The sequence below is a fragment of the Eupeodes corollae genome, chromosome 3 (assembly GCF_945859685.1).
Source record: "Eupeodes corollae chromosome 3, idEupCoro1.1, whole genome shotgun sequence".
NCBI classification, from domain to species: domain Eukaryota; kingdom Metazoa; phylum Arthropoda; class Insecta; order Diptera; family Syrphidae; genus Eupeodes; species Eupeodes corollae.
In genome coordinates this window covers 27,894,272-27,908,533 of record NC_079149.1, presented here as the reverse complement: position 1 = coordinate 27,908,533, position 14,262 = coordinate 27,894,272, and the positions used below count along the sequence as shown (strand labels likewise).

General features: G+C 32.8%; 1 protein-coding gene across 3 annotated transcripts in view; it reads right to left on the bottom strand.

The window, feature by feature from the left end:
* Positions 1-14,262, bottom strand: part of LOC129948913 (semaphorin-2A) — a 420,780-nt gene that overhangs the window by 46,435 nt on the left and 360,083 nt on the right. For all 3 annotated transcript variants that reach the window (XM_056060061.1, XM_056060062.1, XM_056060063.1), the window contains 2 exons: positions 7,099-7,236; positions 6,127-6,259 (listed from right to left, as the gene is read on the bottom strand). In XM_056060061.1, the coding sequence (XP_055916036.1) occupies positions 6,127-6,259; positions 7,099-7,236 (271 nt within the window). The remainder of the gene's footprint in view (positions 1-6,126; positions 6,260-7,098; positions 7,237-14,262) is intronic.

The following is a 14,262-nucleotide window of genomic DNA, read 5'->3' as shown; positions in this document are numbered from 1 at the left end:
AGAAGCTTTTCTCTACAAATTATCAAACATAGGCGTCTCTACAAAACTGGTTTCTATTATACGTTTATTGTACAAAGATACGACTGTTACAGTCTGGGATGGAACTAGTACGTCTAGCTTCTTCCAGAACTCCAAAGGAGTCAAACAAGGATGCATACTGAGTGGCCTGTTATTTGTACTATTCCTAAACGATCTACACTTAAAACTTCCATCTGGTCTCACTGTGAATGGTATGCAAATAAATATTTTGGTTTACGCGGACGACATAGTCCTTCTTTCTGACAGACCTAGTACCCTACAACCGATCATCGATAGCTTCGGCAGATATTGCAAAATTTGGAACCTTGCTGTCAACCTAGAAAAGTCTGAAATAATAATTTTTAGGAATGGAGGTGGAAGAACATTAGGTGAGATAAAGATAACTAATTAATACAAATATCTTGGCGTTTACTTTCCTTACAACATGTCCTGGTCATATGACTTAACAAAAAGACTTACATCATCGAAAAACTCAATCAACTCGACATGGTCGAAATTCGTAAGGAGCAAGTTTGTTACTCACTCTGCTAAATATAAAGTGCACGATGCATTATTAACAAAGTCAATAATGCACTATTGTGCGCAAGTGTGGCGATACAAGGAACACATTCAAACTGAAAAACTACGTTTCTTTGTCAAAAGATGCTTTGGTCTGCTGATAATACGCCTAACTGTGCAATACACATCGAAACTGGTCTTCCAAAGGCTTTCCTAAGTACTTTAAAGATACATCAACCTACATACGCAGAGTGATGTGAATTCCACGTAACCGCTTACCGCGTATCCTCTCTGAAGCAGTCATCGAGAAAAATATTTGTTGGGCTCAGGAATGGTCACGCCTTTTCCAAGAGTCCCGAAACTCCAGTTTCAGAATGGAATCAAATGCACAAATTGCTGCTGACAAAGCTAGTAGAAAAGCATTGGGGCGGTTTTACCACCAATGCAATGCAGTCACAATTTCACGACGAATATTGCAATCCGTTTTATGCCGAAGTCCCGATTTAGTTTGAAGATAATAATGTCCGCGACATGATCTGCTTAATCTTCAAAGCAAGGTGCGTTTTTTCAAACTTAAATGCTAAAGCTTTTCGCAACGACTCTGTTGGCCTATGCACTCTATGTATTTAGAATGAGACAGTAAATACATACCACTTCATTGATGTGTTCTCCATCCTTAGAGGATACCGACAAAAGTATCATGGAAATGTAACTTTGGATTGGTCAACATTCCTAAACATTTTAAATGGATTTTGGTACCCAAAACGCTACAATTTTCGAAAAGACTCGCTTAAATATCATAGTTTAATAATAAACGAATTCTGTTAAACTTGCTAAGCTTTGCTTTAATTTAATTAACTAATTTTTTGTTAACGTGACAGACGACTTTGAATATTTTGAATACCACCCTAATAATGTTTTTGTTAAATTTTTTAATGGAAATAAAATTATACATTGGTAAAAATTGATATTCGTTTCTTGATATCTTTCAAATTAATTTCATTCATCCAATTAGTAAAAATTGAAGAAATCCTACTAAAATTGGTAAAAATTCGTTTTCGACTAAAAAAAAACTTGATTTTCAAATTAAACTATTTCTTGAAATGTAAAATATTGTTGGTAATTTTAAAATGTTTAGGAATAATTTAACTAACAACTTTTTTAACAAAGCACGAAAATCTACAAACTTTTAAGAAAGACAAAACAAATTTTAGTATTTTTTTTTTTATATACATATTTCATTTAACTAATTCTTCACTTTTTTTAATATCTCTTAAATATTTTATTCTTTTAAACTGTTAAATTGTTTCTAGTCGATTTTTATTTTTGGAAAACTATTCAGCATTTTTTCTATCCAAAAAATTGAAATTTCTTTTTCTGGCATCTTTCTTTATGAAACAAAGTTCTTCATTACGCTGTTTCGTTCTTCTCAGTTGGTGTTTTATATATAACATGACCTATGAGTCAAGCTAGAAGTAGAGGGGTTCCACAGGTCAGCAGCAATACAAATTTCAACAAAACAGGGACTATGCTCAAAGTTTTTCGAAACAGATACGATGGATTATCTGTATGTCACATATATGCTCAAAGTCTGCTCAAACACTTGGATGAATTTAAAAGTACTTTCAATGATTCCAAAATGGACATCATTTGCGTATCTGAAACATGGTTGACCGAACAAGTTGATAGCTGCTTATTGAGCACCGGTAACTTTAAAGTTTTCAGATCTGATCGTACTGTTTCTAGGGGAGGGGGAGTGGCTATTTTCATAAAAAAATGTTTCAAAAGCAAGTTAATAAGAAGTACAGACAATAATAGTGGATTGCAATACCTATTTATAGAAGTCACTTGTGCACCCAATAAATGTCTGATTGGTGTTATCTACAAACCTCCTAACATAACAGACACAAACGTCATTACAGACATTCTAGAGGAAGTAACACCTAACTTTAACCACATAATTATTGCAGGAGACTTAAATATTGATCTATTAGATAAACATAACAGTATGACCAAAAATTTCAACGAAAATCTATTATCCATCAACCTTTTTCCAGTTAACACTGATCAACCCACGCATTTTACTTCGTCTAGCTCCACTCTACTTGATACATTCCTGGTCAATCAACCACATCTTGTGAACTGCTATGGGCAGCTTGATGTTCCCGGATTTTCCAAGCATGACTTAATTATCGCTTTTTATAACATTAACCTGAATCCGACCTCAGAAACAGAAAGCATTTCATTTAGGAATTTCAATGCAATCGATATGCAATCATTGGTAACAAGTATATATAACTCTAATTTATAAAATATATACTACATCTCAGACGTAGATGAGCAAGTTTATTTCTTTACTAACAAAATTAATGACCTTTTTGACACCTTTGTGCCAATTAAAAACGTGCGAATCAAAAACCCTGAAATAGGATGGTACACTTGTTACATTGATAAACTTATTCTGAAAAGAAATATAGCTTACAAACGTTGGAAAAGGTTCAAGTTACCACTGTTGTTCATGCAGTACAAAACGTTAAGAAATGCAGTGAATATTCAAATCAGAAATTCCAAGCGAAGATTTTTTGCGTCGAGATTTAACAATGTTTCTTCCAAAAAACTGTGGCAGAACATAAAATCTCTTGGTATTACGACGAAACAAAAGATTGCTGAGGATGGCTGTGATGTAAATGAACTAAACAAACAGTTCGTAAGTTCTGTTTCTGACACAAATAATGGTGTTGCGTTTGACACAAACTTTGAAAGAAGTAATGAGCTTCTCTCAAGTTTCAGTCTTAAAAGAGTTTTTGAAGTTGAGGTATTTAAGGCCGTAAAAGACATAAAATTGGACGCTATTGGACTAGACAATATGCATCCTAAGTTTGTTAAAATTATTCTTACTTTTATATCTCCTTTCTTGACACATATCTTTAATTCAATATTAACAAAGTCCTGTTACCCGGCACTATGGAAAGCTTCAAAAATATTGCCAATTCTTAAAAAGTCTAATTCGCAACAAAAAGAATACCGACCAATTTCTATCCTACCATTCATTTCAAAAGCGTTCGAAAAGATCGTTAGTCAGCAGATAACAGCATTCTTGGAAACACGGAATTTAATTACACCGACGCAATCTGGCTTTAGACCGAAACACAGCTGCACGACTGCGCTTCTTAAGATAAGCGACGACATACGACAACAAATTGATAATAATAAAGTCACAACTCTGGTTCTCCTTGATTTCTCTAAGGCGTTCGACACTGTTTCACATACAATTCTTCTGAAAAAAACTGAGTTCTTTCTTCTTCTTTGAAAACTCAGCCTTAACCCTCATAGCACAGTATCTAAGCCATCGAACTCAGGCTGTTTTTGCTAACTCTAGGCTGTCGGATTTCCTCCCTACCCCTAATGGTGTGCCCCAGGGATCGATTTTGGGACCACTCTTATTCACACTTTTCAATAATGACCTTCCATCTGTACTCAGGCATTGCAAAATTCATATGTATGCTGACGACGTTCAAATTCATTTGAGCTACAAAATCGGCATGGTTGAAGACGCAACTGCCAGAATAAATGAAGATTTGATGTTTATAAACCAGTGGTCCAGGGAGAATCATCTTAAACTTAACCCTAAGAAATGTCAGGCAATCGTCATCAGTAACACTGCAATAGATACTTCCTATTTCCCTAGTATTGAACTTGAGGGGAAAACGTTAAGCTACGTTAGAACAGTTAAGAATCTTGGGATTGTTTTTAACCAGAAACTTACATGGGACAATCACTTGACTTGTGCCGTTGGTCGAATATATGCTGCTTTGCGGGTTTTGTATATATCTGCCAGTTGTCTTCCAGTTTCAACAAAAATGACTATAGCAAAATCTCTTGTCCTACCAATACTTTTCTATGGCAGTAACATTTTCTGTGCCCTTGACAGTGCTAATAAACGAAAACTTCAAGTCGCGTTTAATAATGTTGTTCGCTTTATTTATGACTTGCGACGGTTCGATCATGTTTCGATGCAAGCAAGTAGTGTTTTCAACATGACCTTCAACAACTACATAAACTATCAAACTTTGACATTTCTTTTTAGACTTATTCATACTAGATCTCCTGAATATCTATTCGAAAGGCTTAGGTTCCCAGTATCACAAAGAAGTAATGTTCTAATTGTGCCTTCCTTCAAATTCAGAAATTCAAAACAACAGTTCTTTGTACACGCTGTTGCCCTATGGAACTCCTTGCCTGCTAACCTGAGAGGGATACACAGCAGCACTCGTTTTGAGAACTCTTTAAAGAACTTATACAAATGCTGAAAATGTTTCCAAAATAAAAATCACTTTGTCTTAGAATTTAAAAATGTATGTTATTTAATTTTTCATCATGACCATTTATCTAAAAATAAATTTTCTCTTAACTTCAAGCAAATTGTAAATTTAGTATACTAATTTGATTCCTCTTTTTAATTTGATAAAATTTAAATCTGAACATAATAAGTATTAAAAATAAGACTCTATGTTTTAAAATGCTTAATGATAATAAATAAATACAAATCGACAGACAGAATTGGAAGTTATCAGTGTGGGTCGCATCCCCGTCTTTTTTTTTTGTTAATTAATTGCAGCAAATTGTAGAGTTTAATTTGTATTGTAACTAAAAGAAATTTAACGCTTTCAAATAATTCAACATTATTATATGTATAAGCTCCTTGAACACGAATAAATTAATAAATAAATAAGGTGGCGCAACAGTCTATTGAAAACTATAGACTTACAACACTCAACTATTCCTGGGTGCGAAATACGTTTTCAGGAATGGAGAAGACCCACAGTTTTAAGCTGAATTTGAACGGATAATTTGAACGAAGCACTTTTCTTGACGATAATTACTCTTGGAGGATTTGTCAATTCCTCGCAAGACGGGATAACAGTACAAAAAAAATATGAGGTTTTGACCATGAAAACTTTCGGTCAAGTTTTTTTTTTAAATCATTGAATAATTTTTATTTTATCAAGATCGAGTCAAAAAATAAATTGCAGTAGTTTTTTTAAAGTTAAGTTGAATTTTTCGAAGCTTTTACAAAATATCAAACTAATTACTTTTTGTGCACAGGACATTCTTATTAAAAAAAAAATATTACAAACAAATATAAATGATTACAGTATGTTTGGATTTGGATATTATATTTCTTTTTTTTTAGGAGACAGCAAAAGATCAAATTTGTATATATGTCTTTAAATCTCTTTCACAAGCGCTTTCCCTGGTTTTCTTTGGAATAAATAATTCAATGGCTACAATTACACTTTAAAAATCAGCTTTGATAAATTTAGAGTACCTAAATTAATCTTATTTAATAAAACCGTGATCCAGACATTATTTTACTATTCAAGACAAATCCTTGACAACTTGTAACATCACAAGTCCATTTTGTACGGATTTTTAACTCATTCATCTTACAGGAAATATTGCTTAGCGGAAGTAAAAAGTTTCTTTTACGGAATAATTTTTTTGAACAGTACAGACGATAGGAAAAAATTTAAATAAAAACAATATAGTAATAATAAACTAAGAAATAAATAAACGTTTTATACTTACTATCCAACCACTTAGAATCATACTTCAACGTCCTTTTAAAACCAAATTCCTTTCGTTTTGCGGTAACATTATACAAATCCGTCCGGAAGATAACTGTATCTGCTTTAGTAAATTCAGCATTTGTTCCTGAGTACTGTTGAATATAATAATAAATAGATTTGAGGCAAAAAAATAAAATAAATCAAAAAATAATAAACATTAAATTTAAACAGAGAGCGACAGAGTTAGAGTTCTTTTCAACAGGAACGATGAACTATAATTCGAACTCAAAGAAGAAATAGACAAAACCACCAGAAATTAAATTGTATTTCAAGGAGATTTGTCCTTTCGTTGAGATTTGTTTCAATTTTTTGTATCTTATCCAAAGAGAAAAGATTACCTTTGAAAGAATAACATCTATCAGAATGAAAGATGTCCTTCCGCTTTACTTTTCTTTTTGAAAATAAGCAAAGGAGTTAAGAGATAAAAAACATTTAAACGTAAAGCTTATTTCCTCAAGTGTTGCACTAGAGTTAACTTAACGGTCTTATTTTAGTATCAGAGTGACCATTTGATTTTCTTTTCAACTTTTAAAATATATATTCTAACATTTGATTTTATGTTAAATTTAATACGGCATTATCTGGTTGTCGGACTTCTCGTCAAATTTTTTTGAAGTGATTTCATTCTCCTATAGTAGATGAACATTTGTCTTGAAATTAACCATTTTTTTAAACAGTGTTTTAAGTTTCTGAATGCTCAAAAAATTCTGGAATCTCACTTTTTTGAACTTTGTAGAATATTTTGTACGTAATTTTTACCACTCTGGTTACACCAAGAGCTAGACCAATAAATTACATTGCATCTTTTCTGTTGCATTCTATAGCTTTCTCCAAGTTCTTGCATCAATGTTCAATTTTATTTTTTTAACCATGAGAATAAAAAACTATAAATTCTTTACTGAAAAAGACATTTATCTTATAAAATACATACCAAACCAGGTAGACCTCCTGGATTTCCGTTCTCCACGTAAATCGCTGTTGAATTATCAAGTGGATCGTATGGACACTTGGCGATGCCCAAACCGATTCCTGGCACGTATTCCGATCTTGGTAAATGGGTTAAATTCGACTTCATGACAAAAAAAGAAAAATAAGAAAACAAGTATAAGATAAACTTTCATTAAAAAAAAAGAAGAAAAAGGATAAACAACTTTGTGTGAAACTTCTATACTCGCTTAACGTGTAAAAGGTGAATCCTTAGCCTCATATCCTTACTCTTAAATAAATACATATATCTATAGACAGGGTGGTAGGTTTTCTTTATCATGCCATAGAACAAATATTATCCATTGCACGTTTAACAAATAATCCCACCCTTTTAACCTATACCTATCCTCACTTTTGCAGGATTTAAGGACATGGCTGCATTTCTAGCTTGCATCGCATCGCATCGGAAGAAGAAGCAGCAGCAGCAAGGAATTGGGTCGCGTTTCGAGAAAGTGTTGCAAACAAATTTAAAGTTTAAAGCATCAAACTCTTTCTAAAGTTTGTGCTTTGCAACGCGTGGCATCGAGTTTTATAAGATAATCCTTAACGCGTTGGGATTTTGTTCTAAATTTAAAAACAGAAAAAAAATTAAAAAATAAGAAGAAGAACCTCGATAATTGTGCGATGCTCTTTTCTCACTCTTATAGAGGATTGGAGGCAAAAGGATACATGGATGTCGTCGTGTAAAAAGTTTTACACTTCGTCGTCGTCGTTTTCGCCCTCGATAGGGTTTTTGCAACATCTTCGTATAGCCATGTATCTGACGACGTTCTCCAACGAACGAACGAACGAAGGTCGCAAATGAGTTGGCAACAAAAGTTTTTGAGTGCGGAAAATCACGATAATTTCACTTTAATGGCGGATTAATGGGTTTTAGTGAGGCAATGATGATGACAAAGACGATAGAACTTTAAAATACACATAAAAAGAGAAAAATATTGAAAGAATTCAATGGATTTTCGAAGTCGTGACATTTTCTTCTTGGACAAATAGAACGAACAAGAAAAAACAAACGTAACATTTAAAGAAAGATATTTCTCATTGCATTGAAGTGAATCCAAATGATGTAATTATATTGATTGTGATAAGGGTATTTCGCTAATTTATTATATTTTAAAATAAGATTGGAAATATTTGGTAAAAATTGATAATATATAAGACGAAATTTAAAAAAAAAATATTTTCCGTCTTTTCTACAAAATTTTGATATATCTAGTGACATAAATCTTTTCATGAATTTGATTCATGTTACATTTTTAACCATGTCCTGTGAATTCATTAAAATAATTGTTTTCCATGTTTTTTTTTTCTGTTTTGCTGCACTTATGAAGTACTTACTTTATTAAAAACACATTAAATTAACTTTTTTATTGTTACATATATAATTTTGACATGCAATGTTTTTGGTTTAATTGATTGGATTGGCAACCCTGGCTATACAAGTGAAAGTTGTGTTTATTTTGAGCTTCTTAATTTAAAAGTTTTTTTTTTCTACATTAATTTAATAAATAATTAAAAAGAATCCATCGCAAACGTGCTAAAATAGCTATCTAAAATTTCAAACATCACAAAAAAAAAGAACACTAGGTTTTGGTTAAGGAAGTGAATGGAATAATCATTTCCATTTCGAGGTATTGAACGAGCCATTTTTAGACCACATGCCGATTGTGGTATCCTTCAACTATTCAGAGGTAGCTAATGTCACAACCACAAACATGGATCTTCTCCCAAAGATAATTTGGCATAGAAGCAAAGAACACTCCTATAAAGTGAATTTAGATGAGGCCCTACAAAATCATGCAGTTGCGAATTTCAACGATCTAGAGGAAATAATTAAGCAAGCAAATCCATTCTGCAGGTTGACGAAAAAACGCATAGCATTCAAGGAGCGGTAGTTTGATCAAAGCTGTAAAAAAGCAAGAGATGTGTCCTATGCCTGGCTAAAACTATTCCGTAAAGGCAGTACCAGGTTTGCTAAGGAATCGTATTTAAAAGATAATCAGAGATTTAAAAACCTATGTAAAGAAAAAAAGAAACAGTTTTTCAAATCTGACGCGCTTAAACTCACTCTCGCTATGAACTATTCAGAATTTTGGATCTTAGCTCGCAATTTAAATGGTACGAAATATATCATTGACATCAGCTTAAGCCCGCAAGTTTGGCAGAACCATTTTCAGCAACTTTTAAACCCAAAATTAAACGAGATATCCAAGTACCACTACAACCCACCTAACTTTCAAGAGCTTTTTTCGATTCACCTATCACTATGCAAGAGGTTTCTTCTATCGTCAATGGACTCAAGTATGGCAAAGCAGGTGGAACGGATTGTATACCTGTAGAATTTTACAAGGACGGATCGAATAATCTCATTCATCATCATGGAAAATGGTGTAATACCTGAACAGTTTAAGGAAGCTTTAGTGTTCCCCATTTACAAGAAAGGTTGTGCAATGAATCCTGCGAACTGCAGAGGTTTTTCCTTTCTAAATACCTCCTATACAATTTGCACCGTAGTACTTCAGAATCGGCTCAAAATGTGGATATCATCAAAAAATCTCTTAAGTGAATTTCATGCGGGCTTCCGATCGGGCTACTCTACTATTGATGTCATTTTCGTGTTCAAAAGTATTGCTGACTAATACCTTGCAAGAAGTAAAAAGTTGTATGGCATCTTCGTGGATTTTAGAGCAGCGTTCGACACGGTAGACCATGATGCCCTAATGTACAAGCTATACGGGCTTAGATGTCCTTAAAATTTGATCAACTCATGCAAAATATATATCGATATACGAAATCGTCAGTTTGGAATGGTGCTAATAGATCAGAGTGGTTTTCAACCAAAACAGGAGTCAGACAAGGCTGTCCTCTTAGCCCCGATCTATTTCCACTTTTTATAAACGACTTGGTCTATTGTCTACCTGGTGGTATAGAATTTGCGGGACTGCAAATTAAAGCCCTTCTTTTTGCAGATGATGTAGTGATGATGGCAAACTCACCTGAAACTCTACTGTTAATGTTAAATTAGTTCCAAGAATTCTGTAAGTTGTGGAATTTTATGGTTAATCCGGATAAGTCCAAAGTTATGGTAATTCGAAAGGGAGGAAGCAGAACTAACGCAAACGAGAAATGGTTTTACGAAGGAAATGCTGTTGAGGTTGTAAAGAATACAAATATCTTGGTGTACTATTCACACAAAATATGACAATGGATAAGCATTTAAAAGAAAAATTATCTAAGGCGAAAACTGCAATAAACGCTACTTGGAAAAATTGCTTCAACAACAAATTCATAAGGCACAGTAGTAAATATCGGGTTTTTGAAACTGAAGCGGAATCAATCATCTTTTATGCTGCACTGGTATGGGGAGGTTCAGAATATGAATCGGTTGAGAAACTTTTAAGGTACTACCTGAATTCTCAATTTGTAACAATTTGAGAAATGCTCCTAAAATTGGTAAAAATTCGTTTTCGACAAAAAAAAAACTTGATTTTCAAACTAACCTATTTCTTGATAGGTTAAGAATAATTCAACTTAAATTTTCAATTGGGTGGCGCAACAGTCCGTTGTGAACCAGGGCCTAGTGACTTACAACTTTCAACCATTCCTGAACGCGAGTACTGTTGTCAGGACCTACAATTTTAGGCCGAATCAGAACGGCTAATTTGAAAAAGCACTTTTTCATGACAAGATTTACTCTTGAAGGATTTGTCAATTCCTCACAAGAGGCAATATTCGCGAAAATTATTTTCTTTAAATTAAGGTGGCACAGGCAGGGATTGAACCCAAGTCCCCTTGCATGACAGTATAAAGGTCCATAATTTCTCCTCTGGCCTTAAAAACAGTTGATATTGTGTTGAATATTTTTCATTAAAATAGTTGTTTTCGAAAAGATTATGGTTTAAGCCCCCATATATTTAGCGACCGGTTGAATAGCTTTCCGATCGTATTTTTTCATCCACCGCTTCAATTAAATGATTGAACTCTTCCTTCCATTTATGGATATTATCCATTGTAATCCTTAAAGTTTGACCATCGAATTCTGCGAGTGCTTTCCAATGTTCATCAAACAATATTCTCTTCTCTATCACGTAACTTGCTATTCGTTTGGTCAACCTTTCTCCGTCCAGTACTATAGCTTTAGCAATGAAGTTAAAATGAAGTCGCAATGTTTCTTGAATAGTGGTGAGATTCCTGTTTCAACAAATAGCATATGGTTTTTGTGAGGATTGTGGAAGCTTGAAAATTCGCTTTAAGAAAAATCGAAGCAGTTTTTCTACTGTATCGTATGATTTGTATCCCCACACTTGAGCTCCATGATTGATTTGGAAACTGCCTGGAATAATTGATATTTGATTCCCTTCGATATTTGTTTGTCTTCCAGACACTTTTTCCATGCGGAACTTATAGCTGATTTAGATGAAGATAGCTTCTCCTGAAAGTGTTGTTCTATGTTCATATTGACTTTACTTTTTCTAATTCCTGTCCATCAATAAACATCTGATCCCTAGCGTAGCACCCACCTCTTTTTCTAAACACTATCGTTTTGGATTTATTTATATTTACATTCAGCCTCCAGTCATCACAGTATTTTTTTCAGCTGATTAATAATTCGCTGTAAACGTTCTGTTATGTCCGCAAGGAGCACCAAATCATCTGCATACATCAAAACTTTGATAAGGATTCCCCCAACTCTTACACCGCCACATAAATGCATCCTTGTTTCACACCTGTAACCGTTTCAAAAAAAATTTACAGTCTCAAACAGCAGAAGTATTTGTTCATACAATTTTTCAATCAAAGTTGCCAAATTTTCTTGATAGACCTATATTGTACAATTTATAAAAAAGTGCGCTTCTGTGCTCCGTATCAAATGCAGCTTTTAGGTCAACAAAAAACGCATAGAGTTTTCTCTTTTTCTAATAAATGTGTGCGCTGTCGTTTTAAGAACGAAGTTTTGATCTAAGTTCGAGTAGTGCTCACGGAATCCTGTCTGGAATTCGCTTAAGCATCTGTTTTGTAAAGTTCACCTCTTTAAACGATTTGCCATAACCCCCATTAATATTTTTAGCGCTGAGTTTAAAAATGAAATGCCATTATAATTATCAGCCTGATTAGGGTCTCCTTTTTAAGGATTGGAAAGATTACCCTCAGCTGGAAGCTCATAGGGACGTCTCTAGTTTCGAATATTCGATTTAGTTCTTTGGTAAGAATTTCTAATAAATCATCATTGGCATATTTGAAAAATTCAATAGGAATGCCGTCAGTTCCTGGTGTTTTGCGATCTTTACTTTTTACTAATCAGCCTCTTACTTCTGCTAGAGTGATGGGTTTATCCAAAATCCAAACTAGTACATCTGGTCTGAAAACGAGGCTGGAGTAAGGAATCAAGAGGATTGAGCATATTACTGAAATATGTTTTTAGCTGTGCTGCATTGATATTAAGTCCAATTTTAACTTTTCTTACATTTATTTTATTGAGCATTTTCCACAGAGTTGCCGAGTCCTTGCATATAAATTTTCTAAGTCTGATAGTTTGATTATACATTTTTAATGTTTCTTTTATATCCTTAAGATTCTCGTTAAAGGCTTCTTGCATTCCAGCACGGATATCATTTGCATTCATTCTTTTTGTTTATATTTGACTTTTTTAATGGAAATTTATAGAGCAAGTATTTGCCGTTCTTTGCATGTACTTTTTATAATTTAAATACAGTTATTATCGTATTTTATTAACTTTTAACTTGGGAAGGAAAATTTAACACCTTTTGTCACTGGCTAGGGTTGCCAATTTAATTAATTCCGAAACATATGTGATTTAATTTTAATGCAATACTTTAAATTTTGCTATGCGATGTTTTTATGCATACGTCTTTAAATATAATAAAGAGTAGTCTAAGCATAATGGTGTGAAATGATAATGACTATATACTTATTTTTATATAATAGATAATGACATTTTTTTCATTCAATGCGATGTTTTCTGTCATTGCAAAATTTTCAATTGAGAAAATTAAAATGTTGTCATATGGTTTTAGTTAACTTACACATAACTACGAAAGAAGTTTCTTAAGTGAGACATTTGAAATTTTATCATGCGATGTTTTCTATGTGCACTTTTCCAAATATATGTAGATAATAATAACAAAATTTGCATAGCCGATACGATGATAAGAACTGAATGTTATTTGTCAAAATAAAACTTTAATGGCGGTTCTTTATATCTCATGCAATTTTTTCTATGTTTTTATTTGATTGAAAAATTTAAAAGATCAATTTGTTTTTAATTTTTTATAAATAAATAAATAATGCATTGACCATCACACCACAAACATAACTAAGCAATTTTTTTAATTGTGGCCGTTAAAATTTATCATGCGATGTTTTCTCAATATGTGTTTTTTCAGTGATTTTTTCAAGTTTAATAATAGCAAAATTTGCAAATCACATTTTGGAGATCATATGTTCAGAACTTTATATTATTTTTCCAAAATAATCTTCTTATGGCAGTTCTAAAGATCTCTAAAAATATTTTCTATGTTTTTATTTAATTGATAAATTCCTAAAAATAAATGTATCCTTAATTTATTCTTTTAAAAATCAATGTGCTGTGTAATGGATATCCTTCTTTTTTAAATAACTATAAGCATTTCTTCAAATATTTGTTTCTTTTTAAAATGCGATGTTTTTATAAGTTAAAGTCACCTCATATACAATTATACGTTGAAGTACTCCTTTCTTCTTGAATTCTTGTTATTTTCCTGTTTTTTGTATGTCAACAGGTTTGTATTTTTGAATTTAAAGTGTCTTGAAACTTCTCTTCTGTGTTCGTAGGACGCAAACCTAATTGTAATGTGCTTTATTGGATTTAAGTAAAGCTTAGAATATATTAAAATAAATCACTAAACCCATTTACTCGACTACAATACCCTTGAGTCAAGTGAAGAGTATCTACAAACATATGTATAAATGTGAATGTTGTTAGATATCACAAGGCTCTTATCCATAAAGTACTTTCTACGCACATTTTCACATCACTCAAAAGCAAGTGCTCCCTTGAGCACGTGCTCTGACTATTTCACACGTTTTCAAATGGAAACTTTAACCATGT